At 51.1% G+C, this 27,913-nt stretch overlaps 1 protein-coding gene across 3 annotated transcripts; it reads right to left on the minus strand.

Moving 5' to 3' along the window:
* On the minus strand, positions 1 to 27,904 carry SMG5 (SMG5 nonsense mediated mRNA decay factor). Of its 3 annotated transcripts, none has more exons than XM_060031796.1 (22): positions 27,707 to 27,904; positions 23,649 to 23,747; positions 23,001 to 23,124; positions 22,478 to 22,634; positions 20,504 to 20,593; positions 19,461 to 19,550; positions 18,670 to 18,748; positions 15,016 to 15,141; positions 14,842 to 14,910; positions 14,172 to 14,380; positions 13,334 to 13,471; positions 12,569 to 13,168; positions 10,669 to 10,844; positions 9,448 to 9,523; positions 8,566 to 8,741; positions 7,407 to 7,565; positions 4,237 to 4,296; positions 3,676 to 3,835; positions 3,163 to 3,253; positions 2,237 to 2,311; positions 1,665 to 1,803; positions 1 to 1,483 (listed from the first exon to the last, which is right to left on the minus strand). In XM_060031796.1, exons 1-22 carry the CDS (start codon positions 27,778 to 27,780, stop codon positions 1,400 to 1,402), a joined length of 3,051 nt encoding a protein of 1,016 aa, XP_059887779.1. In that variant the 5' UTR covers positions 27,781 to 27,904; the 3' UTR covers positions 1 to 1,399. The 3 variants fall into 3 exon arrangements, with proteins under 3 accessions (XP_059887779.1, XP_059887789.1, XP_059887798.1); XM_060031806.1 differs by having other exon boundaries at positions 27,830 to 27,848; XM_060031815.1 differs by lacking the exons at positions 22,478 to 22,634; positions 23,001 to 23,124; positions 23,649 to 23,747; positions 27,707 to 27,904 and adding an exon at positions 21,156 to 21,251.
* Positions 27,905 to 27,913: the final 9 nt, after the last annotated feature.

The raw sequence follows: 27,913 nt of genomic DNA on the forward strand, positions 1-27,913 counted from the left end.
GTACAGAAAGGCACCAGGAGACAAGGAGTGGGCTTCTGGGGGTCTTTATTAAGTGATGCTTTAGTCTCAGCCTCTGCCAGGGACTGGAAGTGGGGGTGATCCCACTCCCCCCAGGTTGCCCCAGACTTGCTGTCTTAGAGGAAGGAGGCAGGCAGCCAGTTCTCCTCCGAGAACAGTCTGGGAAGCTAGGCTAGTGCTCTGGGGTGGGGAACAGCAGAGCTGAGATCCCCGACCCTCAACCCCCAGCCCGAGCTGTATGTGCAGCCCGAGCGGGAGGGGCCGAGGCAATCCTGGCCAAAGCCTCCCACACTCAGCCCCACTCTTGCTGCTCCACTCACTGCCCTGAGCTATTCGTGATCTCTGCTCTCACATTCACCTCAACACTCCAGAAGCTAGCCCCATGCTCAGCTCCTCCAGGCCTTTAGTCCCGGGGAAGGACAAAAGTAGGGAAGCCCATCAGGGCAGAGGGTCCCTGGCCGGGCAGCTTCAAGAGCCTCTCCTTTCTGCTGTCCATCCGAACACAGGCCCCTCCCTAGATAGTAAGGGGGGTTGTGGCCTCAAACTTCACCCCTCTCTCCTCTTACTGGCATCCCACTCTGTCCCAGCACAGCAGCCCAGAGCACAAAGCGCAGTGACCATGGGGCTGGCGGGCACAGAAGCCCTCATTGGCATATAGGCCAGACTGCCTGCAGCCGTCGTGGGCCTGCTCCCTGCCCTGGAAGCTAGACGAACGGAGACAGAAAACAGAAGTGGGGCAATGGGTGTGCATCCCCTGCAGCAGGAGGAGGGGATCTAAGCCCTGCCCTGTTACTGGCGCAGGCAGCTCCAGGCCCCTCTTCCTTAAGAGTCCCCAAGGCTCCAGAGCTGCCCAGCCCCTGCAAAGGGAGATGAGAGGGGGATGGGTGGTCCTCAAGGAGAGGAAGGGTCTGCAGAGAACCACCCAGACACCTGGTGTTACCCAACTCTACCCCCAGGCCCAGAGGGCCCAAACTCCTGGCACCAACCACCCTGCGTCTTGGGTGAGGAAGAAGGGCCCCTTCTGCTGTCCCTTCCCCTCAGAGGTCCAGGAACCACTCCAACGAAACGCAGACACCCGTGCCTGCCACCTGCCCCTGGGGAAAGCAGGGGGGCTGAGGCAGGAAGGCTGGCTAGGGGCCAACAGGCCTCTCCTGCTCCAAGCACTTTCCTTGCTTTCCTGACGTCGTCTTGGCAACAGGGGGACCCCCGCCCTCCCAGCTGGCTCCTGGGCCCTCCCTGCAGCCTGTGTGCAGCTGGGCTTCCTTCCTGTGTGCGTGCGTGAGTCTGCGTGTGGTGGGGTGACTACAGGTGGTGGTCCTGGCTGCCAGGGAGGGCAGGAGAGATCTGGAGTCAGCCCCGCTGCAGGGCCTGGGGGTCGGTCTCAACCAATCTCCTTCCACTGCTTGTAGAAGTCCAGAACATTCTTGATGTCCACACTGGCATGTGCAGCGGCCTGCAAGGCTGCCTGTAGAATTGGGGGGAGGACAAATGGAGGAGGGTCTGACCTCCCAAACTCTGGGACAAGTCGTTGAGGGGCTGGGGAAGGGGTGATGGAAGAGGAAAAGGGCAGCTGTCTGGTCTGAGGGAGTCGACACCGGTACCTCCTCCCCATTCCACACTCTGCCAAACATCACCCCATGACCCACCTGCATAGGGCCTGAGAGCGTGCTGGGGTTGTCCAGTGGAAGGCCTGTGATGATGGTCACCATGCCACTCGGGTCCTCCTCACCTGCCCCCTGGGCCAGAGTCAGCTGTTTGCAGCTGTCCAGGATCTTATAGAGCGTCCTGGTGGGAGCAGGGGGAAGGCGGGCCAAGCCCCAGCATTAGCACAGCCTGAACACCAGATCTCCAGGGCACAGGGGAAGCTGGGGGTGAGGAGGGCACCAGGAGAGAGCGAGAGAAACCAGGCAGCCCAGAGGAGAGGGTCCTGGAAGCTGGCCCCAGAGGACATGCTACAGGGACTGGGCAAAGGTTCAATGAGTGAGGAAGCTGAGCCCAAGGATCTCAGGGCCACGGGGGCTCAGATGCTGGAGCAACTTCTCACTCCATCTAAGGTGAGACCCGCAGGAGGCCTCCGGCAGAATAAGCCTGGCCCCGCGCTGGTCCTGCTGCCTGTTACGGAATTCTCCGGCCCCGTCCCTCTGTCCTGGGGAGTGCCCACAGAGGAGCAAGGTAGGCAGCCTATCTGAGGTTCTAGGGGTGGGGGCTGAAATTTTACCAGGCATCTGCATCCTGCCTCTTCAGCTTATGCCGCTCAAAGCTCTTCCCCACCTCTTTCTGGCAGCGAATGTACCTGCAAAGGAGACGAGAGAGTGAAGGTTGGGGGCAGGGGAGAGGGAGGGCACCTCATACAAAGCAGGCCATTGTGGCGCAGGGGACCCAGTTTTATCGGGGGGCGGGGGGGCACGTCTCCCACATCACAGGTCTGTTTGGAGTCATTCTGAAGTGGCTTCCTAGCTGCTGAGCCCAGCTTGCTTTTCCTCCTGATAACATCAATTCTTTGGTTCCTCCCTGGGGAGGAGCTGGGAGGGGAGAAGCAGCAGGTGCTTTTCAAGTCAGTGCTTCTGGAGACAAGGTCCAAACAAGCAGGCTTTGTGCAGCTTTCTGACCAGGCAAGGGCAAATGCAGAGGAGGGGTGGGCCAGCCAGCAGAGAGCAGGGAGCTTTCTCCCTCTTCCCTACACCCAGTGTCTAGTCCTTTTCTGGCCCCAAAGGCCAGAAGGAAGGGCCTGTGCTGGGCTGAGCACCTATACACTGCCATCTGTCCCCTCAGCCCCATGGGAAGCCCCTGGGCAGCCCCGATGAAGGCACTCCCACCTTGGTCAACCTGATCACCTAAAGCAGGAGAACCTCCTGCAAAGGAGTCCATAGGTTGGAGGTGGGGGCTTGTTCCCCTCTCCCCGGTCACAGTGATCTCATGTTTGCCCCAGAGGTAGATGGACAGCAGGTCACTGTTCCCCAACAGGGCTCCTAGCTCCTCCAATCGCTGTCTATTTCAGCACCTAAGACCCTGACTTCTAATTATGTCTTCGGCTTCCCTCCCCAGGCAGTGAGCCAACTGTGACCAGGGGCCACGTGTCTTACACGAGGAACACACGCATTTGTTGTCTGTGCTCAGCAGAGGTCCAGCCAGGCCTGCACTCACCTGTTCCCTTTTTTAAACTCTGCCTCCAGGTATCGGATCCCATCCCGGGCCCCGGGGTGTTCCTTCTTCAGCAAATCCAGGCCATCGATCACTGGCGGGCAAGATGGGGGGTGGGGGAACGACAAAACAGATGAGCTCAGGCTGTCGTGACATGGGGCTCTGCAGAAGCATCTGCACTCACTCCAGGACACACTGCAGGAAAAGGGGCCGTAGCTCCTACAGGAATCCTGAAGTTCTTTCAAAGACTGACCTTCTGCCAACAATGTATGTTGGCAACTTACCAACTGCTTTCACTTAGATTTTCTCATCTGTTTCTCCCAACCATCTTGTGAGTCAGGGTTTAACAGGGATTGTCATGCCCACTTCGCAGATGAAATGACTGAAGTTCAGAGAGGCGGCAGGACTTGACCAAGGCCACTGTGTGTAAACTGGGCCCCAAGTAAGGGTCTCTCAATCCCAAGCCAGATTCTCTTTTAGCCACACTCTCTGCTCCCACCTCTCCAATATACTCACCTGTCCTTGGGATGATGACAATGAAGCGGCCACTGGTGGCCAGCTGGCGGATGACAGGGAGGTGGTGGCAAAGGGCTTGGGTGTCGGGGACGAGGTAGGGAGACATTGCTGACTGGGCCTTGGGCTGCTGCAGGCTCCCTTCCAGCTGAGAGACCTCGAGCTGTTGAGAGAAGGCAGAGTGGGTGGAGCTGCGTGCAGCCTGGGCAGGGGAAGAATGGTACTCAAGGTGGCTCTTACGGGGCTCCTCCTGCTGCCAATGGGAACAAGGGACCCCTTCGACGAATGGCCTCATAGGAAAAGTAGACAGAAACAAGTGGTAAAGGAAAGAGGAAGAGAAAGAGAAGGAAAAGAGACAGAAGTGAAGGCAGAAGGGACCACAAAAGCTCAGTGACAAGTCAGCAGCTGGAAGGCAGTCTAGGAGGCTGGGAGGGTAGCCAGGGCAAGGTAGAGAGCCACAGCGGGCAGAACAGGGGCTGAAGCTGGAGGGCTGAGGACGTGCCAGGGGGCTTCAGGCAATAACCAGATCAAGAGCAGAAGGAGCGCGGGGCCCCAACTTCTTACCTGAAGTCGTAGCTGGGCCATGTCTCTCATTAGCCTGTTCCGCCGAGCTTCCTCCTGTGCCTACAAGGGGAAAATACCAGGTGCTAAGCTTGGGACAAGAAGCTGGGGGAATGAATATTCCTTTCTCCAGTGATCAAGAAGACCAAAAGGGATTCCTGGGGTCTGAAATAGGTACGGCCTCATATAAAGTCAGCTCTCTATCACTCCTGATAAGTGAGGGGAAGGGAGGTGTGGGAGAAAAAATATCCCTCCTGTGTAATCTGAACACACTTCATTAGCAGCCCACAGAAGCTCATGCCTCCCAGGGAGAGAGGGAGGGGATGGCACCTGTCTGTGTCTCAGGGTTCCACCTCTGCTCCTCTCAATCTGTCCTCCCTCCCAGGGGATACCATCCATGCACCCCTTCACTTTCTATCATCATCCACTTGCCAACTTCTTCCAAAAGCTGCAGCTTCAGCCCAGACCTGACCACTCCTGAGTTCCAGACGTACATACCCAAATGCCTACTTGACAGCCCAACCTGTTTCTCAGAACCTGCTTCTCATCCTCTAGTGTACCCCAGCTTGCTAAGTAAACCACCATCTGCCAAGCCAGAAAGCTTAGCTAGCTTTGACTTTTCCCTCTCTTTCAGCCCCAGAAGCTATCAGCCTCCCAGTCCTGTCAACTGTACCTCCTAAAAAATCATTCACATCCCTCTGCATCCCTCCATCTTCAACATGCAACCCCGGTCTAAGCCAGTACCTCCCACCTTGACTATTATAACCACCTTCTTTTTGGTCTCTGCCTCCAGCCCAACTCATTTTCTCTGCCTGCAACCAAGGCAATCTTTCAAAAACCATCTGCTGTCCACCATGGCCCTGACTAAAAGTCCTGTGATGGTTTTCCTTTGTCTTCTAGATGAAGTCCAAATTCCTTAGTACGGTCTAAAGACGGGGACTTATTCTGAAAGACATGGGGAGCCACTGAAGGCTCTTTGGCAAACTGGCATCATCAGAGTGATGCTTTAAAATATTAATCTGGAATGTATAATCTCATCCTCATCCTAAGAAGACACCAGACAAAGCCCAGTGAGGGGCATTCTACAAAACAACTGAACAATACTCCTTAGGACTGCCAAGATTATAAAAGACAAGGAAAGGGACTTCCCCGGTGACGTGGTGGTTAAGACTCTGGGCTCCCAATGCAGGGGGCATGGGTTCGATCCCTGGTCAGGGAACTAGATCCCACACGCATCCCACAACTAAGGAGCTCGCCTGACTCAACTAAGATTCAGTGCAACCAAATAAATAAATAAATATTAAAAAAAAAAAAAGGACATGGAAAGACTGAGGAGACATTAAAACAATCAAATGTAATGTGGGATTCTGGAAAAGAAAATAGACATTTACAGGAAAACTAGTGAAATCTGAATAAAGTCTGTAGTTAACAGGATTGTACCAATCCTAACTTCTTAGTTTTGATAATTATACTATGGTTATGAAGTGTCCACCTCTTACCCGCCTGTGGAGTGTCCCCTTCGAGAAACTCTGGTAGAGAAAGCAAAGAAGGGAGGCAGAAGACCAGACCCATCGGGAAAGAGGGGTCCCTAAACCAGGCAGACACTAGAGCCCAGAGAGTAGGAGCAGCGCCCCGCCTGGCTTGCAGAGAAGCTAAGCTCCCACAGCAGCTTAGAACAAGGACAAGAGCCTGGTCTTTCCAATTCCAGAGCCCTGGCTCTGCCACTGATACCTCCTCCTTTGTCATTCTGAGCCTCCTTGTCTATAAAATGAGGCTGCAAGCACCCACCTCACAGGGCTGTTCCAGAGTTAAATGAGATGTCACATGCAAAGCAGCTTTGCACATGGAAAACTCTCGGTAAATGATGGGAGAAGGCAATATGACAAGGACCACGCTGCTGCTGCCAGGGGATAAACCCCTTGGGGTGGAAACGTGACTCAGGCAGAGCAGGAGGCAGTCCCAGCAGGCAGTGTGGCCTGAGTCCACCGTGGCCTGTGGTGTCTAGCACCACACCAGAGGGGCTTTCAAGTATTCCGTGCCCCCAGGAGGAGTCTTCGGGAGGTTTAGGCCAGAGGAAATGCCTGCAAACACTCTAACATTTTTTGAAGCTGTGTGACTTCCCCGTAATTATTTTTGTAACCCCCTGTGTTTCCCCCTATGCAACAGCAATGAAAGCCTTAACACAAAAGGTTAGTTTTTAACAAAACGTGCTTGCTTTTAAGGCAGCAAGGAGGGGGGTTTCTGGGGAGACTGTGCCCCTTCCCATCCGCAGGAAGGGGGTGCTCATAGGTCGGGGAGCCTGCGGCTGGGGAAAGGAAGAACATGGGGGAGGAGACTGGCTTGAGATGAAGAAGAACCCCTGGGCTTGCCAAGACACGTGGGCCGTGCTTCCCGTGCCAGACACCACCCCCCCAAATGTACTGGTGCCACTTAGCTTGGGGAGGACAACACGCCCAGGGTTGTGCAGGCCCCACTAAAGAACCCACAGTGTTGCTCACGAAGTATTAGCCTCACAAGAGAAAGGCCTGTCTTGTTTGCTGCTGTAACCCTCATGCCTAGGATACTGACGGGTCTGGCATAGAGCAGATTCTCAGTAAATATCTGTGGAATGAATGACTGACTGGAAAAGAGGTAACACAGGCCACCTCCTACTCTTTGAGGCTTCTGTGGGATGGAAGGGTTCCTGCATGGTGTCTGATGCCAGGATCCCTCCATTCCTCAGTCTTCATCCCTCGAAAAGGAAAGGGAAAGGAGCATTTTGCTGAGCACACGTACTCCACAGCACACACTCCATAATGCAAAGTGCAAAGTGCCTGCCATTCTCTATCATTGCACAGTCACAGCAACCCCATAAAGCTGATTCAACTATTCCTGTGTAACCGATGAGGAAACAGACTTAGCAAGGTTAAGTGACTTGCTCAATTCAGACTAGGAGGTGACAGAGATGGCCCTCAATCCCCAGTCAGTCTACATACAGGCCGGTGCCAGGCTGCCCCTGCTCAAAGCAACTCTCACTCCCTATCAGCCCTCAGTTCCCTCCCCAGGCTCAGTCTCCCCGGCCCCAATGACCAGGTTCTTCAGTCGAGGGCCACCAGTGTGTCTAAGCCTCTGACCCTGGGTTTCTCAGTGAGCCCATGGGAGCAGAGCAGACAGGGAGGGGAGGCCTGACTCACCATGCGGAACTGGGCCTGGGCCTGCTGCAGCAGGCTCTCCTGCTCAGACTGGGCGATGCTGACGAAGATGCCAACCTCTGGGTTGAACTGCAGGATGCTGCCTTGCAGGCGGGCAACGAAGTGGCCAAAGCTGCGGATGCAGCAGATGCGCACGACCGTCTGTGAGGAGACATGGGAGGCGGCCCGGCTGAGCAGGGCCCTCCAGGCCCGCTGGGCCCCGCTCCTCCCCTCCGCCGTCCCTGCCAGTCCAACCAACTCAGCAACACGGGCTCCCTCGTAAGGCCTGTGGTCTATGGGGTGGAAAAGAGGAGCGCCGAGGCCCAGGGCCTCTAGCTAACGGAAAAGGAGTGGGCAAGTAGGGCGAGGAGACTCCCAGAAGGACTAGAGAAGCAGGACTCAGGGCTGAGAAGAAAGAGACAAGGGCATGGGCTGGGAGTGATGAGACCTGGGTTCTTATGCCATCTTTCTCTGGGTCTCAGATCCTAACGTGTAAAATGAAAGGACAAACTAGATCACCATTTCCAACTTATGTTTTTGGCCAGCAAAACCCTTCTTTCCCCATCAAACAAAAATCTTATCTAGAATGCTAAAATATAAAACAGACTATCAAGCCAAGCTGGAGAAGGAGGAACCAACGAGGGGGTGGGGGTGGTGTGTGTGTGTGTTGGGGACGGGGGCTGGGACGCCTGTCCACTTGGCTTCCCTTTGCTGCCCCAAGACGGCCCATGTGGTGACACAGATTCAAGGGTGAAAATCACTGGACTAAATGGGTAGCACATGCCCTTCCAGCTCCAACTTTCTGTTTGCTGGTCAGCTTAGAGGAGGCTGGGCTCAGAAAAGAAAAGAGACCAACAGAGATTTCAAAGCCCTAATAATTTACTTGTTTTGTCCTCTCCAAAAAGCGGAGAAAGGGGAAGGAGGCTTGTTCTACAAAGGGAGACACTACCAACAGCAAACCTGTGGAAGGACATCCTGCCAAGGAGGAAAGGAAGTCCAAATGGTTCACCGAGTGAAAAAGGACTCACAGCTGCAGCCCCAGGGACATGCTCCCTGTCTGGATGGAAGGGGTGCCTGCCCGTCCCCTCCAGCCCTGAACCCCTGCTTTGCTACTGAGTCTGATGAACAACAGAGCTTGTGGCGTGAGAAATGATATCCCCACCTCCTCTGAGGTGCTGAGCAAGAGCCGATCCGTGTCGAAGTTAAAGCGTCTGTGGGCAGCCCGGAGGGGAGGCAGGTTGCGAAGGGCCATGTCCTCTGGGAGCAGCAAGCTAGACGGGAGGTCAGGCAGTTCACAACCTTCAAGAAGATCCTGGACCTCAGGACACAGGACCAGGCCTGGGGAGAAAGAGGACACATGAGGCCACCTGCTCTATGGGAGCCCCCAGTCAGAGGGACACAGTCCTTCCTCAGAGGCTGTGAGACAGGACATACTCCTCGGACACAAAGTGGGGAGAGGTGGCGGGGAGGAAAGGAGAGATGGGTACACAGGGCCATCAGGCAGAGCTTTAGGAGACCAGAGCTGGGAGGGTTAGAGGACCGCTCAGACTGGGATGGCCCCCTGACAGAGGGACAATTACACTAGGATGGATGTGAGAGGAGGAGCTCTGGAAGAAGGAATGGACTGTCCTTGGGTGAGTCCAGAGGTAGGAGAAGGCGATTTCTAGCTGGAAGGTGGCAGGAGGGGATGACCCAGACAGATGGGCTCTGAAGGTCAAGGTCAATTCTCAATGAGGAAGGCAGCGGTGCCACACCAGTGACTGGGGCTGGCTCACAGGCTCCCCTCACTCTGCTCTTGCCACTCCACTGCCTTCCCCAGGGAGCACACTCCCTGGTGGACCAGGCCACCTGCCCACAGTGGGGCAGTGTTGGGGCAGGAAACCAGAGAGGCCCAGACCACAATGACTGCTGTGTGTTAGGGAGGATAGGCAGTGAATCCCATTAACCTCCTTACCCTAAGGACCAGGTTACCAGGAAGGGGGAGGCGGGCTTTGTGGGGCCAGTGAGGGAGAGAGAGGGAGGACAGTGCCAGGGACTCACTCACCAGACTCTTGGAGTTCGCCAGCAGCTGGCAACAGATTAAGCAACACAGAGAGGCGGTTCCACAGACTTTGAGAGCTCTTGAGGGAGAGAGAGAAGAGGAAGCCTTCAGCTGGGGCAGTGCTGGAGGCTGGCAGTGAACAAGAAAAGCACTATATCTGAGGGGTCTGGGGCTATGGTCACAGGCCTAGAAGCGTTTGAGAGAAAAATTAACAAAAGAGGCCAAGGCGGGGCTCACGGAGGACTTGGAAAACAGGGAGGAATGAAGAAGGGGACCATGAAGCCTCACTGAACTTCATCAACCGCTGAAGGCTTGAAACCACAGGAGAAACTCTCTGGATCTTGGTAGTGGAAAAAGCTAGAGCGCTGGAGGAAGCTTCTCCCTGTCTAGCACAAACTTTTCCTTTCAGCCCTCCACGTGTCCACACTGGGCCACCTCTCTGGGGATATGATCATCTTCACCACACCGCCCTCGATGACTAACAATGACTAACTAGCTGTCATCAGGCACAAGCACATGCCCAAGGCTGTGCCTGGCCCTGACCTAAACTCCCTCATCTAGGGAAGAGGGCGACCTGCAGAGAAAAGGGTCTTCCACAGCAGGCAGGTGTGCTACTGGAATAAAGGAACACTGAAGAAAAGCCTCAGGGCACTGGAGGCTCAAGATTAAGACTCTGAACCTGAGAAAGGAAGGAAAAGGTCACAATCACGCCAGCCAGTCTTCATGGCAGCCCGCTTCTGACACCACTCACTCCAGCTACAGGACTCTCTTTAAGCCGTTTCCCTGCTCACAACACCTGCACCTTGTCTGAACATCCTGTCACTTCGCAGTCTCATCTCTCTTGTCACTACTCAGTGCTCTCTCCTTTCTCTGGACTCCGGTGTTTACCTATCAAGGTTAGCCCTTGGACACATACTGTCACAGACGTTACTCATAATGGCAGGCATTATGCCTAGCGTTGGGGACACAAAGCAGAATAAGCAGTGCTATTTTCCCAGTCCACAAAATTTGTATCCCAGCCCAGGCCACAGACTCTTTGAGGGCAAAGGTCATGCCTAATCCTTGCCCTGTAAAAAGCATAAGGAGCCAGCACAGAGCAGGTGCTTGACAATAACTTTTGTCTTGACCAGCCCACCTGAGGGGATTCCCACACCCCATCCTGGCTGGCACCCTCCCCTTACACCTTGGGACCTGACGGAGAGCAGTGGGAGTGGAGTGACGCACCTGCGCACACACTATGATGAGGTCGGGGTTAGTCCGTAGCCAGTCCAGGAAGACTTTCACAGCAGGAAGCAGGCCTTCCGCCATCAGGACTTGCAGCTTCTCCTGGATGCTGCGCTCATTCCGACAGGAGCGCCCACTAGACTCACTTCCCTCCGACTCAGAGCCCTCTTCAGAGGCTGGGGATGGGTGACAGAGAACCAGGATGAGCGACTAGTAGGCACATGGCAACAGGCTTCAGCTCTGTGCGGGAAGCATGCCCCAACCTGCTTGGACTCTTCTGAAGAATTCTGATGTGAGAAGAGAGGACTCAGGCTCCTGCCTAACTTTTCTAGGCTCACTAACTAGTTGCTATTTTTTTTTTTTTTTTTTTTTTTTTACTAGTTGCTTTTAAGCCAAGAGCCTGGTGCCTTTTAAAATACGAGCTAAGGAGCTTCCCTGGTGGTGCAGTGGTTAAGAATCTGCCTGCCAATGCAGGGTACATGGGTTAGAGCCCTGGTCCAGGAAGATTCACATGCCGCGGAGCAACTAAGCCCGTGCACCACAACTACTGAGCCTGCGCTCTAGAGCCCACGTGCCCCAACTACTGAAGCCCGCGTGCCCTAGAGCCCATGCTCTGCAGTAAGAGAAGCCACTGTGATAAGAAGCCCACGCAATACAACGAAAGAGTAGCCCCTGCTTGCCGCAACTAGAGAAAGCCCGTGCACAGCAACGAAGACCCAACGCAGCCAAAAATAAATAAATTAAATAAATAAATTAAAAAAAAAAACACGAGCTAATTTGTGAGGTCTACAGCTACTCACTCAACTGATATTTATGATGTGCCTATACTGTGCAAAAGGCAGGGCAGACAGTCAGAAGTGAGCTACAGGTGGGGAGAAAAGGGGTACAGAATTAAAAGAACTACTTCCAACTCCTAGCTCTTCAAGTCTGCAGGTTAGAACACTAAGTAGTTCACACTCCAACTCTGAGCATCAGCTTCCTCATTTCTTTTATTCATTCAAAGTCCCAACCATGTGCCAAGCACTGTGTTAGGTAATGAGGATACAGCGATAGACAAAACATGGACTGCCCTGCCCTCAAGAGGCTCATGGTATTGCGGGGGAGGGACAGACAAGTCAACGGACAATGTCACTCAAGTGGGAAAAGGCTGGAAGTTGCCAAGGTGCAGAGTCTACAGGAGCCCACAGGAAGCCTACCCTTGGAGGAATCCCAGACCAAGTGACTTTTAAGCTAAAATCTAAAGTGAGAATTAGGCAAGCAATTGGCTAATTGAGAGGCTCGGGGCAAGGGAGGAAAAGTATATTCCAGACCAAAGCAGCACCGTGCACAGAAGCTTGGAGGTAAAGAACAGAATTTAGAATAGGGATGATAACTCTTCCACCACAAGACTGCAGTGAAAATTAGATAAGACCCCCAAAAAATCCAACCTAGTGCTTGGCATAGAGTAGATGCCGCAAATGCTCACTGCTGCTGCTGACCAGGTGCCCCCTTTGCACCTCAGGGGAAGACCCTCAGGGAAACAGTCTCATTCTAATCCACCTGCCCTGGTGGGTGTGGTTTTTCTAGCTTCCAGGAGCCCTGGTAGGACCTGGGATGGCACGGGAGGGAGTTACAGCTGCAGTGCTGTGTAGGGAGAAAAGCCCCAAACCCACGGGGCAAGGTGGGAGTGGGAGGAGAATAAGACCATGAAATCAGTTGGGAGCTGAGAATAAGGAAGTGAGCAGCAGAGGGGATTCCCAGGAAAAAACTCCAGGCCACACTACAGGCAGAAGCCGAAAGCCAGGCAGTGAGGGTGGGGATGAGAGGTACTCAAACAGAGAAAAAAGTGGCCTCTCTCAGATGAGTGCCGATGGTATAGAGGTGAGGACCAGAGCAAGATGATGAAGAGAGGCCCAAGTACCTGGCTCTGAGGGCTTGTCCACATCCCCATTGACACAGGGCCTGCGGCTGGCCAAGGTGGGAGCTTCGGTGGTGGGCTGGAGGAGCAGGTTGCTGAAGGTGGGGGCCAGTCGGAAGCAGCGTTTAGTCTGGAACATCTGGGTGGACATGGCTTGTAGATTGCTGGCAATGCTGGCCTCACTGGGGCCCAGTGGGCCATTGAGGGATTCAGGAGCCTCTGACCTGGCCCGAGGTGGCTCCAGGGCTGGGGACCGTGTCCCTTCCTCGTCCTCCATATCTTCCAGGTCTGATCGGGACTCTTGGCTGTTCATTTCTGAATCTGTCTCGGCATCAAAGGCTGTTCCCCCACCTTCAAGGCTCTTGTCGGAGCCACTGTCTGAGCCCTCACTGGCCCGGGCTGAGTCATGGCTCGAGTCTGAGTCAAAGCCTTCACTCAGGTCACTGTCATCACCAGCTTTGGGTGGGTGGCGCCGGCGGCGGAGGCAGGAGAGGCGGGAGAACTTCCGGCTCTTTCTGACCTCGCCATCTTGAGATGCTGCAGGAGGAGGCTCAGGACCCGGCTCCTCCACCTTCTCCAAGGGTTCCTTGGACTCTGCTTCATCTGTGGAAAGAGGATGGTCAGGTGGGGCCTTAGGGACAAACCGGAACGAGGACACTGGCAGGTGCTCTTCGACAGCACCTCCCCTGCCACAACTGTGTTCCCCTCCCACGATCCCCACACCCCATGCTAACCTTTCCACAGTCACAACCTCCCCCGTGCCTGCACCTGTGCCATCACTCTGGAATGCCGGGACGGGATTCTCGCCCTCTTCCAGCTCAGCTTGCAGCCGTATGTTGACATGATTGACAAGGTGGGAGAAGAGGGCCAGGGTGAAGGCAATGGCTGCACTGTACTGCTTGGATCCTAAAACCAGGAAAGCCAGCATTAGGGGCCCAGGGCCCTGAAAAGGAGTAGGCTCCACTAATTTCAACCTCATCTCACCTGTTCTCAACCCTTCCAAGGATCCAACTACCTCTGAAAACTTCCTCTAAGGTAAAAAAAGACTTCTCAGGTCTCTTCACTCGCATCCTGTAATGTGGAATGTGCCAGCCCATCCTGCTTCAGGTAAGCTCATGGATGCTCTTGTCCCATCTCATCCTCCCTGGCTTTGATGCCTTCACGCAAGCGTCTCCCCATATGCCCCAAGCATCTTTGCACCCAGCCCTGCCTCCCCCTCCCTTCCATCCAACTTTGCTCTACATACACCTCCGGCAGACAGGTTTCCAGAACTGCCTAACTGCCCCCACCCCCAGCAAGTCTGAATTCCGTCTGGATCATCAGCTAAGCATCTCAACCACTGTGTCTGCCTGGGTCCTGGCCAAGGGTACGTGTGTTTGTGGGTGTAGGAGGGCGGAGGGGGTGGGAATATGCTGTCGCCTTTGTTCATTCACTAGGAGCTTCTTTAGGGCAGGGTTCCTTGCCCCTATCTCCCACAGCCAGGCAGCGACACAGGTAGTGAAGGGACTGCTTGTGGAAGCAAGTTCATGGATAAGGAGCTGCAGAAAATGGTAGTGAGGATCCCAGAAGCCAGTCGGGGAGAAATGAGGGACAGAGGGAGAGTTACCTGCTCTCTTCAAGCTGTGCACACCCATAAGGCAGATGATGACCATCTGAAAGATGAGAAGGTCCGGGAGGAAAGCATATCCACTCTCATACTCCTCCTCATCCTCACTGGCCAGGCTGAGGTTGGGTGAGGAGGGCAGGTAGAAGAGACAGAGGTTGAAGTCCTCCAGGACTGACTGGCAAAGTGATGTCAGCTCTGAGTCCACAGAGCTATGGAAGGGCAGGATAACAGGGGAGGTCAGTGATGGGGGCTGGGGCAGGCAAAAAGAGCTGGGAATACAGGATTCAGAGAAAAGACCACAGGATCCTTAGCGGAGACTTCAGAAAGAGGAGCAGGGGCAATCAGTGCTTGCTGGTCTCCAAAGCAGACAGAATAACACGGGAAGGGCAGACACGCAGTGGAAGGGATGTGGGTAGGCTTCCCATTCGGCCACTCCTTCAACATCTAGTAAGCACCCACTGTGCCAGAGGGTAAGCCACCCAGAGAATGGGCACAGAACCTAGGGTGAGACAGTGAGGGATGCCAAGAAAGGACTAACCAGCTAAATAATTTCCAATCAAAAGGCAGAATTCACCAGCCCACTCCCTCCTCTTCAAGTCCCCTGCCAGAAAGAAGCCATCGTGACGGGGCTCACAGGACACAGTTCTTGCTCACACTCTCTTCCACTCACCTGCTTTTGGGCTGCAGGAGGCTTTGCAGATACATAAAGTTCACCAGCAACCTCTTAATGTCTTTACATCTGAAATGAGAGGAGCCCAAGGTAAATGGTGAACAGCTCCAGGGTCCCTATGGTCCTACTGCACCAATTGCAGAAAAACCCCCTCTTCCCACAGGCCCCACTCACCGCTTCTTGCTGGGAGAGAGCTTCCGAGTCTCGCACTTCTTCAGCTGGTGGTACATTTTGGCTGCCTTGTCATACAGCCGCTTGAGGTTCCCATAGGCCCCCTCAAAGGACACTTCCGACTGGATGCTGAAGGAGACAGAGGTGAGCTACTGAGTCTTGGCAGAGGCAGAGGGGGAGAGGGGAAATGTCAGTCTTCCAGGGATTTAGGGAGCACTGTTTCTAGTCAATACAGGCTGCTCCCAGCCTCCCCTTCCATGTATGTACTCAGGGTGAAAGCTATCTTTCCTAATAAAATACACACATACAACTTCCAGATTAATCAGAGTAATGATGACATCTGCATCTCCTCTGTATCTAGAAATGGGACAATTAATCTCACTGAATGTTACAAACTTAACTTAGTTACCATCCCTGAAATACACTATCCTTCATCTTAAAGCACAGGCACTTAATAGGTAGCATTTAACAAGCATTTACTATGCGCAAGGATATTTACATACACTACTTCAGTTAATCCTCATGATATTCATTCAAATGCAAATATGTACTGAGCACCCAACTCTGTGCCAGGCACTGTACCCTACTATTGTCCACATTTACAGATGAGGAAGTAAAGCCTGAGAGAGCAAGTATAATGCAAAGGTCACATAACAGACTTCCCTGGTGGCGCAGTGGTTAAGAATCTGCCTGCCAATGCAGGGGACATGGGTTCGAGCCCTGGTCTGGGAAGATACCACATGCCGCGGAGCAACTAAGCCCATGCGCTACAACTACTGAGCCTGAGCTCTAGAGCCCACAGCCACAACTACTGAAGCCCGGTGCCTAGAGTCCGTGCTCCCCAACAAGAGAAGCCACCGCAACGAGAAGCCCGCGCACCGCAACAAAGAGTAGCCCCTGCTCGCCACAACTAGAGAAAAGCCCACGCGGGGCAACGAAGACCCAACGCGGCAATCAATCAATCAATCAAACAAAGGTCACATAGCTAAAACATAGTAGAGCTGAGTCTCCAACCCAAGTCTGTCTTACCACAAAGGCTATGACCTTAAGAGCATGCTATACTTTTTAAAAAATGTCTTGTTTTTCGAAACATCTTTTAATTACAAAAAGCAGTGATAGAAAAGAAATACACGCCAGTGGTGAATTAAATATAGCTACAGGGCTTCCCTGGTGGCACAGTGGTTGAGAGTCCGCCTGCCGATGCAGGGGACACGGGTTCGTGCCCCGGTCTGGGAAGATCCCACATGCCGCGGAGCGGCTGGGCCCGTGAGCCATGGCCGCTGAGCCTGCGAGTCCAGAGCCTGTGCTCCGCAACAGGAGAGGCCACAACAGTGAGAGGCCCGCGTACCGCAAAAAAATAAATAAATAAATAAATTTTTTGGTACTCCTTCCACTGAGAAGTGGGCTCTGTGTCACCTCCCCTTAAATCTTGGCAGGGGATGAGGGTGGGAGACAACGACTATGCAACTGCTTTGACCAAGAGAATACTGCAGGAGTGACTCCACCAGTTTCCAGGCCCAGGCCTTAAGGGATTGGCAGGCTCTACTTCCAAGTTTCTTGGGTCATTATCTGCTGTTGGAGCCCTGAGCCACTATGTAAGAAGTCCATCTGCCCTGAGGAAGATACCACATGGAGAGGCCCTGAGACTACAGGGAGAGGGAGAGGGGTCCAGATGAACCAACCCTCCAGACATATCAGACCCCCAAATCAGCCAAATACCACTGCCTGACCCTAGACAATGCCACCAGGAGGAGAACTGCCAACCTGAGCCCTAGCCAAATGCCTAACCCACAAACCATGAGATATAATTGTTTAAGCATAGTAGAAGAGGACCTTATTTGGCACCTCCCAAACCTGGATGTGCTTGGCTCTCTTTGAAAGTGATTCACCCTAAATCATGATTATGAATGTGATGAGGGATCCAGGACAAGTAAGGGGGGCATTCCCTGGAAGGCATGCAAGGAATGGGAAAGATGCAATGGGAGGTTATAATATAAAACCTGGTAATCATATTCAAGAATGAATACACAAATAACAAAGGCTGGACAGGGTGTGGAGAAAAGGGAACCCTCCCACACTATTGGTGGGAATATAAACTGGTGCAACCGCTATGGAAAACAGTATGGAGGTTCCTCAAAAAACTAAAAATAGAGTTGCCATATGATCCAGCAATCCCACTCCTAGGCATATACCCAGACAAAACTATAATTCAAAAAGATACATGCACCTCTATGTTCATAGCAGCACTATTTATAATAGCCAAGACATGAAAACAACCTAAATGTCCATTTACAGATGAATGGATGAAGATGTGATACATATATATATATATATATATATATACACACAATGGAATATCACTCAACCATAAAAAAAGAATGAAATAATGCCGTCTGCAGCAACATGGATGGAACTAGAGATTATCATACTAAGTGAAGTAAGTCAGACAGAGAAAGACAAATACCATATCATATCACCTATATGTGGAATCCAAAATATGACACAAATGAGCTTATCTACAAAACAGAAACAGTCTCACAGACATAGAAAACAGACTGTGATTGCCAAGGGAGAAGTGGGGGTGGAGGAGAGATGGAGTGGGAGTTTGGGGTTAGCAGATGCCAACTATTATATGTATATAGAATGGATAAACAACAAGGTCCTACTGTATAGCACAGGGAACTATATTCAGTATCCTGTGATAAACCACAATGGAAAAGAATATAAAGGAGAATGTATGTATATGTATAACTGAATCACTTGGCTGTACAGCAGAAATTAACACAACATTGTAAATCAACTATATTTCAATTAAAAAAAAAAATGAATACAGTGGATGGGAGGCCAGTCTGTAGCAATCTAGTAACGGAACAGGGTAAATATTTGTTGATACAGGAAACAGGTTTCCTTGGCCAGGAGGGCAGAATTAGGTTATTTTACTTTACACCTTAGTAGCTGACCATTTAAGCTATGAAGACCACCCTTATTCCCTTTAGGCTTTGAAGCCCAATTCACTATATAACTTCTTCTGAGATAGATTTGGCTTCTCAAGTGGACTCTGGCCCTGAATAGGTGGCAACAGTGAGCTTCCTGGCAGTTTATGTCTCACTAAGACTTAACCAACGGCATTCTCATTTACCTGTCACTCTCATGTGCATTTGGTTATGGTGACTTAGTAACCTAAGCCTAGTCAACTTTGGGTGCCCTGAAAAAATTGTTTTTTCATTCTAAGAGCTAAGTGTGAGATCCAGGGAAGCAGTGATCCACCCTGTTAAACTTGTCCCCCCGTGCTGTCATCTCTGTCACCTCAAGACACTGAAGCTCTATAGTTCTGAAGTTCTTGTCAGAGGCTACTTTGGTACCATTTTATCAACTATATCAAATTTATTTCCTTCTTCAGGAAGGCGGCAATCCTGTTATTTTTCATGACAGCAGACAGCTACTTCAGCTGCCCAAGTATCTACAAGTCCAGGTGGCTATGTGAAAAGCAGCAGGGCTGTGTCAGGATGCCCCTGAGAGAAGGGACACCCTCAATCTTAGCATTCTTCTATCTATCTCACTCAGGAGCTAGAGAAGGGAGAAAGGGAAGAGAGAAAACAAAGGAGGAATTGTGCAGACATGAAAGTAGGGCTGGGGAAAGAGCTGGCAAATACTCACCAGCGCAGGTAGCAATACATGGCTTCCACATTATAGTACTTGCTGCCGGCAAGTGTGCCCAGCTGGTTGAAGGGCATTCCTGGAGAGGAAGAAAAGTCACACAGTCTGTAGCCATAATACTCACCGAAAGCTGCAAGGCCCAACCCACGTTAAGCATCAGAGAACTCATGGGGAGAACAGTGGGTCTGCAGGCGACACTGGTGTCTCAGGTGATCAGCAGTTTAATCTTGCTCCTCCAGGGCGTTATCTATTCTAGACTCACTTCCTATCAGTCTAAGCCCACCTGGACCACCAGGGATTTCAGCACTGACAGCTGCCATTCCTTCAGCAGCAGCTGTGCCTCTTCCAATGCTGACTGAACTCCATGGAGCCCTCTCCTCTATCCCAGCTCAGTCTCTCACCTCTGAGTTCTCCTTCCTACATGCTAATCCCCATCTTTCCCTGAAATGGAGCCTGATCCGTTCCCTCACTGTGCCTCCATGGGGGCAGCTGAAGTACGGTCCCCTCTTTCTACAGAAACCTCAGGGACAGGGAAGCCATCTTGTCTCTCCCTCTTCTTCTGCCTCCTTCCTTCTTAGCTCACGACTTTCCCATTTCTCTTCTCCTTCCACCATCTTGTGAGTGTGTGTTACAAGGGTCAGAATGCAGAACCAAGGTGAAGTATGAAAGAATTGAGAGTGGGTGGGAAGGACCCAGGGGGAAGTGAGTATGGCCTGCCTGCCATCTCAACATTGTCTTCCTCTTGGAAAATGCTGCTGGGTTGGGAGGCCCCAGTGGAGGGGTCCACTTACCAATCTGGGGAGCCACTGACAGGGCTTGGTAGTAAAATCTCTCAGCTAGCAGCTCAGTGTCTACGCCAGCTAATTCATTCTGATATCGTGCTGCAGGAGGGAGAGGAGGAAAAGAAATACAATGATTCCGTGTTTCAGAAAAACCTCCCCTCATCTGGGAGTCTACTCTGGAGAACTGTAATAAGAGCCCGGGAGGAAGATACCTGAGCTAGAAGGCAGGCTGCTTGGGTCTCTGGCACAGTCTTAAGTCTGCATGACTATGGGCAAACTGTTCAACTCTCTCTTCCTTGCTGGTAGGTCCAAAATGTAAAGAATATTTAGTGTTTGTAAAGTAAAGAGGCTCTTCTTGATTATCTCTTCCCAATGAAGGGGCTGCAGCATATATAAATGCTTGAAAAGACTTCTGATATTTGGTTCTGGAATTCAACTGCTCAGTTCTAGAGAGAAGACATTACTAATGACACTTGGTCAATCTACTGTGAAACAGCTGATTCTCTCTGTGCCCCTTGCCTATAAAGGGTCCAGGAGTGGGATGGGGGCAGGGAGACGAGCCTCAGATCAATAAAGGATAATGCATCTGACAGCCACACACCGGCAGCCTAATGACAGAACCATTGTCTATCAGGACTAGAGACCGGGGGCCATAAAGCAAGAGTACTTTTCCATTCTGAGAAACATATTTCAGGCAGGTAAGTCCTCCCTGAGGTCTAACTGCAATTCCTCTAGGAATCCATGAAGAGAAAACCCCAAAGGAGAAAGACATCAAATTAAAATCTTCCTAACCCACCGCTGAAACCAGGTTATCACCCTGACTTTCTTAAAGAGCAAAGACATTTTCCTTCTTCTTGTATTCACCATCCTTTTCGACTCATGCATGAACAGTGAAAAGAAGGAAACACTGTAAACAGACTGGAGGAGAAAAGTTATCAGAGGCCACACTGCGCCTCCTGCTCTCCAATCACGTAAAGGGTGGTACCAACAAGAGCAGTTGGAGCCTGTCCTGTAGCCCAAAACAGAGAAAAATGAAAGGTTCGGATTCTTACACAAATCCCCCAGGTACACTAGACATCGGTGGCATGCCATCTGTGCCCAATCCATCTCCTTCCCTGAGGCAGACACTGGCTTCTTGCATCCTGAGAAAGAGAGAGAGAGAAAGAGAGAGAGAGATATGTTTATAAGCCCATTCCTCTGTCCCTACCTTTGGGGAAACACCTTTCCTAGGTGGAGAAAGGAGATAAAGAATCCAGGGCTAGTTTTAGAACACGGCCTTATGGGGCAGAGAAGACACCCATCCAGGACACAGATAGAGACACAGGCTCACAGGTAGACAGAAGTAGAGACACAGAAACTCATAGGCAGGGGTCATTCATAGGACAGAAAGGAACTAGAACAGATGGGCTATGGTCCTCAACCTAGGACAGCTCCCTGGGGGAAGGTCATGTGAAAGGTCATCATAGGAAGGCTTCTAGAAAGTAGAGGTGAGGCTCAAGTGTCAGTACAGTTGTGGGTGCCTTGGGTAGCAGCTCCCCACCTAAAGGTAAAAGGTTTGGGTAAAGATGGGAAACTTGCCCAGGAAGAATGGCATTTGAATGAGGCCAAGGTAAATGCTCCTGGCTTCTGCTTGGTGGGAGGTCCACAGAGAAGGCAGCCTATGGAGAGTCTATTCATGAGGGAAACGAGGTCATCTTGCCTGACCTGAGGACTGGTGGTGGCCAGAGCCAAACATGCATGGGCTCTCTCCTCTCCCTTCACCCAGGCAGCCTTGTAACTTCAGAGAGCTCCGGCTACTTGGCAGGCAGTTTTCCCATGTGCCAGGTACTGTTCTAAGTGTATTAAAATATCAACTTAAGTAATGCTCAAAGCAACCGCATGAGGTAGTTACTCTTGTTACTTCCATTTTACAGTTAAAGAAATCAAAGTTGCACAGCAGGTAAGTTGCACAGCATCCTCCTATCCATTCCACTTTGCAGCCACACTCCTGGGTGTGTAGCTCCCATTCTGAGCAGCCTTTCCTAATATTCTTTATAGAGACATCGCTGAGTTGGCTGAATGAGAAATATCAATAAGGAGAAAAACTAAAATGATTTGGGGAACTGACCCTTTGAAATAAGGGTTCTTAATCTTTGTTTAAGCTATGGACCCCTCTGGCAATCTGGTTTAACACCTATAAATGTTGCCTTGGATTGACGTTGTTTTGTTTTGTTTTGTTTTATTTTTGGCTGCGCCACACATCTTGCAGGATTTTAGTTCCCCAACGAGGGATTGAACCCGGGGTCCCAGCAGTGAGAGTGCCAAGTCCTAACCACTGGACCGCCAGGGAATTCCCCATTGTTTTGTTTTTAAATGTTTTTAAATGTACAAAGTACAGTGCTCTGCTTCTGACCAGAGAATGCTGCCACATAGTGGTGCAGACACAACCTCCATCTCTGACCCAGAATGTCTTTGTCCTGGTGAGGGAAGGGGCATGGGGATGGGGGAGGGTAGGGGGTATAAAGAGCAAGGGGAGTTGGAGGAAGAGGGAAGGAGCTCTAAAGGATAGCTGAACTGAAGAGAAAACCACCATAGCTGCCAGTACCTCAGAAGGCCAAAAGGAGATTTGCACTATCTTGAAAGAATGTCCATGATTTCCCCAACGTTTCTAAAAACTTTAATACTTTCATCAAATACTAGGAAACAATCTCTAAAGTTAAAACAAATGCCAGCCAAATTCAACTGGAAGAAAAAAATGCTATTAATAACATCTTTCAGACCTACTCTAGATCATTCCATTCCCTCCCCGACTCCCCATCGGTCTACAATCCCAGACTGAAGAGGTCTCTCTCTCTCCTTCCTTAAGATCTTTACCCCAAGTCATACGGTTGTTTGGGTAAATCCAAATTTCATGAAGCATTTGTAGGTCTTCTAGAATGCTCTCTGCCTGGCTGGGTCACAAGGTACATGGATCCTGAGGGATAAGAAGGCTAGAAGTAGAAGCATATGAACTTGCTCCTCGAGCCCACCTTTCAGGTTTCACTGACCTATGAGGGGGTCGGTGACATGGGTCCAGTCGATGCAGCACTGCAGTTCTAGCTGGTAGTGGGACTGGATATAAAGAAGGAGATGCTGGTAGAAGCCGATACCAGCGACCAGGTGTGTCCTGTAGGCACATTCCAAGGTGCTCCGGCTGTGGATATGCTGGAGATTGGGAAAGGGAAGGGGCTAGTTAAGCAACAAGATCAGAGTTCTGCTCCCCCATCCCTAATCATATTCATCTCCCTGAAGAAATAAACTTATCTTCTTGGCTCTGGAACTTTATCCACATCTCCTCTCACTCACAAGTTACCCCTATACCCTTAGACCTACTTCTCTGGTCTCCCCATCTGGGATCAGGCTCCCCTCCTTCCCTGATCCTAATTCCATATGACTCCCTCCCTTTCTGCTATCTCTTCCTTGGTTTCCCTATCTACAACCATACTCTGGCCCACTTGCCTCGCTGTCCTTTTCTTCCTTAGCTTCCCCTCTTTAGACAAACATCTTCCCAAGATCTTGACCTCCCCTTACCTTTTTGTTAGTCTTGATAAGCTGGATAACTTCGTAGTACACCTTTCTCCACAGCAGCTCCTCTGCCTTCCTCCCATAGTCCACCGGGTGCAGGAACATAAGCTTGACGCAGAGCTCACGCAGCCTGGGAGGGTGTAGAGGAGAGCATGAGAGGGACTGCCCATCCCTTGGTGAGGGACACAAGAACTGAGGACAAGAAGGCATTTGCCAACACCCCGACTGACAAATCTCTGTGCCTCGCAATAGACATCCAGGGTCAGTCAGTAGGACCCAAGACAACAGCAGTCCTGGAAGGCAGTGGGAGCCCCAAAAGACAGAGGCAGGAGCAATAAGAATTTTAATAATCTTCATTTCTTTCCCTGCACCTTTCTCTCCTTTTTACTCTGCCTCTGTATCTCCTCCTTCCTTCCTTCATTATGCAGTATGGCCAACTCCTCCAACTCAAACACCATTCTAATGGTGTTAGATGTAGAAGCTGCAGAGAGTGAGGGATCCCCTCTCCCTCTTAGGAAGGCCAGACACGTCATACCCCATTATTGTACCATGAGGTCAGGAGATAAAAGAGAACATGTGTCTATATGTGACAGGGTTTCAGGTGGAAAGGAATAAAGAAACTGTAAGAATGTGTAGTTTAGAGTCTCAGCTTACTTGTTCCTCAAGCTAATGTTCTCTGGTTTGAACACTTCTTGATAAGCAGTTTTGTTGCAAAGGATGAGGTCAAGTCGATGCACAGCCTCCACCACGGCCCTGCAGGGAAATATAGGCAAACAGCCTCTGAGCCATGTGTATGGTCCACCTATGATGCTGGAACACTGATCCTAGAGGAAAAGCTAAAGAATTTGGGGTGGGGAAACTAAATGGCTGCAGACTGAGCTCGGTACAAAACAAGATGAACACAGTCTCCATCCTGACACAGCAGTCCCCTCAGGAGACATCTGGCAATGCTGAAGACATTTTTGATTGTCACTACCTGGGGAAGGGGAAGAAGAGGCATGCTATTGGCATTTACTGTGTGCTGCTAGACACCCCACAATACATGGGAAAGTCTACCACCATAACTATCCTGCCCCAACTGTCAACAGTGTCAAGGTAGAGAAACTCTGTGATATGGAAGGTAGACTCTCTCAATGGAAAGAGCATAGGCTGTGATGCCAGGCAAAACATCTAGGGTTTGAACCTGGCTGTGTCTTACTAACTCTATAACTTTGGGCAAAATTACCTACCTCTTTAAGCCTTAGTTACCACATGCATAAAAGTGGAAATAATAGCAGTTACCTCAAAGGGCTGTTGTGAGGATTAAATGAAATAATTTATATACAGCACTGGTATACAGTAGGCATTCAATAAATATTGGTGGAATGAATAAATTATTATTATGCAAAGGCTTATTATCTCTGACATAAAGGAAAGGCATTCCTAATATAAAATTCTGCTTTGGAATAATGGGGTAAGAGAAAGGGGGAGGGTGTCCCTAAACTGCTTAGTTATAAGGTCTCCTGGATCCTGCTGAAGGAACTGTTTCTTTAATATAAAGTGTAGGCTCTGGAACCAGACAGTCTGGGTTCAAATCCTAGCTCTACTTCTTACAAGCTATGTGGTCCTGGGTAAAAAATCTAACTTCCGGGACTTCCCTGGTGGTCCAGTGGTAAAGAATCTGCCGTCCAATGCAGGGGACATGGGTTCAATCCCTGGTCGGGGAACTAAGATCCCACATGCCGTGGGGCAACTAAGCCTGCATGCCTCAACTAGAGAGCCCATGTGCTGCAAACTACAGAGCCCACGCACCCTGGAGCTTGCACACCACAACTAGAGAGAAAAAACCCACACGCCACAACTAGAGAGAATCCTGCACGCCGCAAAGATGCCGCATGCCTCAACGAAGATCCCGTGTGCCACAGCTAAGACCCAACGCAGCCAAAAAAAAAAAACCCTTAAAAAGAAAAATCTAAAAAAAAAAAAGAAAAATCTAACTTCCTTATGTGTCAGTTCTCTCATCTATAAAATGGGATTAATATCATCATCTACTTTGTGGGGGTTAAATTAGCTAATATATAAAGCACTTGTAACAGTGCCTTGTACACAGTAAGTACTCAAAAAATATTAGTCTTCATCCTGAGGAAGATATTCCAGACCCTAAGAGAAAAGTTCAAGGAAACTCTACAATGGATGGCCAAGAGGTGCCTGGGTAAGTATCATCTCTGGAAGGGTAAAACCCAAAGGACAGACAGCAGCTGTGAGAACAGGTGAATCAGGCACAGCTCTGGACACAAAACAACCAAAAAATAGGGAGTGATGATTCATAAAACAGTCCAAAATTGTTTCAGAACACTGAAACATGCTCCTGGGCTGGGGATGCTAGCAGGCTAGCATCTTGTGGTGGCTCAGGTGGTACACCACTAAAAGCTGTCCTGTACAGGGCGAAGTGACCGCCAACACCCAGCTGAGTGGGTGGGATGGTAATCAAGGCCTTCTCACAGGCAATCTTAAGAGCCCAGCATTTCTCCAAACACCTCCTGGGCTGCCTAGAGATGGAAGCCAAACCCTTTCAGCCATCCTGGCCCTCCATGCCAAGGGCAGCACCAGGCAGCCATCAGTGATATGCCAGCTTAGTCCCCAGGAAAGGGCTTTTAACTTCAGTGCCATGCACAGATGTGAGGAGGCTGTGTGTGTATGTATTTTTATGGACAGGCCCCAGAGCTTTCCTTAGAGTCTCAATTCAAAAAGGCTAGTAACCACTACTCAAGGAAGTTCTAACTGCAAACTCTTAAACCTGAGATGTCTCCGCACTTTCTTCCACATTTCCCATCAGACCCTAAGCTCCTCCACTAAATTGTAATCTCCAGAACAAAAACTACAAAAAAAAGTCTTGTGTCTCATTCGCTATTGTAATCCTAGGCCTAGCAGTGTTAAAAAAAAATGTTTTTAAAAAAACAGTTAAAATTGGCCTAATTAACTGGTGCTTGTGTCCCTTCCAGCATCCCTTTTCCAGCTGCCTTTTCTGAGGGGCTTAAAACATTTCAGAATTTCATTTCTGTAAACAGACTGTGGGAATTTCCCAAATTTACTGAAGGTCGGATGACAGTTACATAGTCTAACAACATATTTACCTTGGGCCAAGAAATCAGACCTTCCTCCCCCAGTTCTGCCCACCAATCAACACTGCTATAATAAATAATAAAAAGAGATCCGCTGCCTCAAATTTCCATCCTGCCCAAAGCCAACAACACACAATTACCAGCAGAGATACCCACGTGCACGCATGTAAACCACACATGCAAACATATCCGCTTAAGTCAGTCAGTTCTGTGAGGGCAGTGGCTTGAGAAAAAACAAGATTTGTGAATGATTAGAAGGATGACCAGAGCCATTTCCAAAAGCTGGAGACAAGTAAGGAATCTTGCAAGCACTGCCCACTCTCTGTCTGACAGGCAGCACTGACAATCGGCTGCATGACAAGGCACACGTGCCATCCCAGCCAACTGCTCACCCACCTGGAGACTGCTTGGGGCAGCCCACAGTGAGAGCCCTGGGGCTGATAGATTGGATCACTTTTCTATTTTTGCATCAGCCTATACTCCCCTCTGCCTTCTGGCTTAGGAAGCCAAAGCAGGCAGGATGCCTACTCAAGGGAGGAAAAGACAACATGTTCTTGACTCTTTCACTGTCAAGATGAGGCCCATGGCTCTGAAGCTGGTCTTCTCATGCAAACACCTCTGGTTCTATAGAGCCTGAGCCGAATGAAAACCCCAAACCCTACTCCGTATTAGAAAGCAGAAAACTGAATTTGGTCTCTATGCTTCAACCTACTTTGATCCAGTTCAAGAGCCCATGTTTCAGCTGCCCCACACAGAAAATCCTCGACTCGGGGCAGGAGGAGCTCACTCAGGATGGGAAGAGCTCATACTGGCCTGTTCCCAACAGAGGGCTGAAAGGCTGAAGATGTGAGTGGCACAGTGGCACTGTGGAAATCAGAAACCAGGAATGGAAGTTGCCTGGCAAGAGACTGTAGTCATGAGGCTGGAAGGAAGGCAGAACTCAGGAGTCCCCAGGTGCCCTGAAATGGGCTCCTATGACCTAAGAACATTCTGGACTCAAAGTCCTTCACCGCTCTTCCAGTCCAACACAAATAGTCTTCCAGCCTCTTTCTTTTCATTCCGATTCCCAAAACTTAGAGTCATAAGGGACCTCAAAGCCTATCAAATCCAAACCTCTCCTTTTAAGGGTGAGAAAACTGAGGCCCAAGGTTAAACTGTGAGAGAATGGCAAAGCAAGGAGCTGAACCTGGCTCTCTTGATTTCAGTCCAGGGCTCTTCCCTGTAAGTCCTTACAGGGTTCTAAGCACCATTCCCTTCCGGGTTTTTCTCCTATCTGTGACCCCACCCTCACCTTCCCAACCCCTGCAGTCCCCAATTCCCACCTTCTTACCCCAAATCCGCAAAGCTCGGTGCCAGCCCCAAGCTCACTGCGGGAGGTATCCCTCCACGTGCTTCCCTCCCAACCTCCCACCCACCCAATTCCTTCTTTCTGCTCAATCCAGCGTTACGGGGCCCCGAGCCCTCTGCTCCCTCCAAAATTGCACCCCCCCTCCCTCGCCCGCACCCCAGCCCGGCACCAGAGCCCGCCCGCCCGGGAGGCCCCGCCCCTCGCTGTCCCCCCCCCCCCCCCACTTCCCTTGGCGGCTGCACTCACACCCCGGCCCCTCTCACCGGTAAAGCCGCTTAGTGTGGAGGACCTTTGCTTCGGGCTCGCTGCTCTCCCCTGTGGGGGGGCCTTGGCTCATGGTGCCCGGGCCCGGGGGCGGATCCCGGTCACAGACCCCCGCCACCTACCGCTACCGCCACCACTGCCGTCTCCGACCGTAGCCGCAGCCACCACCGCCGCCGGCCCTGCTCGGCCGCCATAGCTGCGAGGCA

The sequence above is a fragment of the Delphinus delphis genome, chromosome 1, assembly GCF_949987515.2.
Source record: "Delphinus delphis chromosome 1, mDelDel1.2, whole genome shotgun sequence".
Lineage (NCBI taxonomy): Eukaryota > Metazoa > Chordata > Mammalia > Artiodactyla > Delphinidae > Delphinus > Delphinus delphis.

Bases quoted from the DNA above. Each gene is read 5' to 3' on its own strand.
- SMG5 (XM_060031796.1), bottom strand. From the start codon at position 27,780: ATGAGCCAAGGCCCCCCCACAGGGGAGAGCAGCGAGCCCGAAGCAAAG. The intron at 7,566-8,565 runs GTGGGGATATCA...GTCTCCTCACAG, and splicing joins TGCTCAGCACCTCAGAGGAG to ACGGTCGTGCGCATCTGCTG. The intron at 4,297-7,406 runs GTGAGTCAGGCC...TTCCCCTTGTAG, and splicing joins CCCAGGCCCAGTTCCGCATG to GCACAGGAGGAAGCTCGGCG.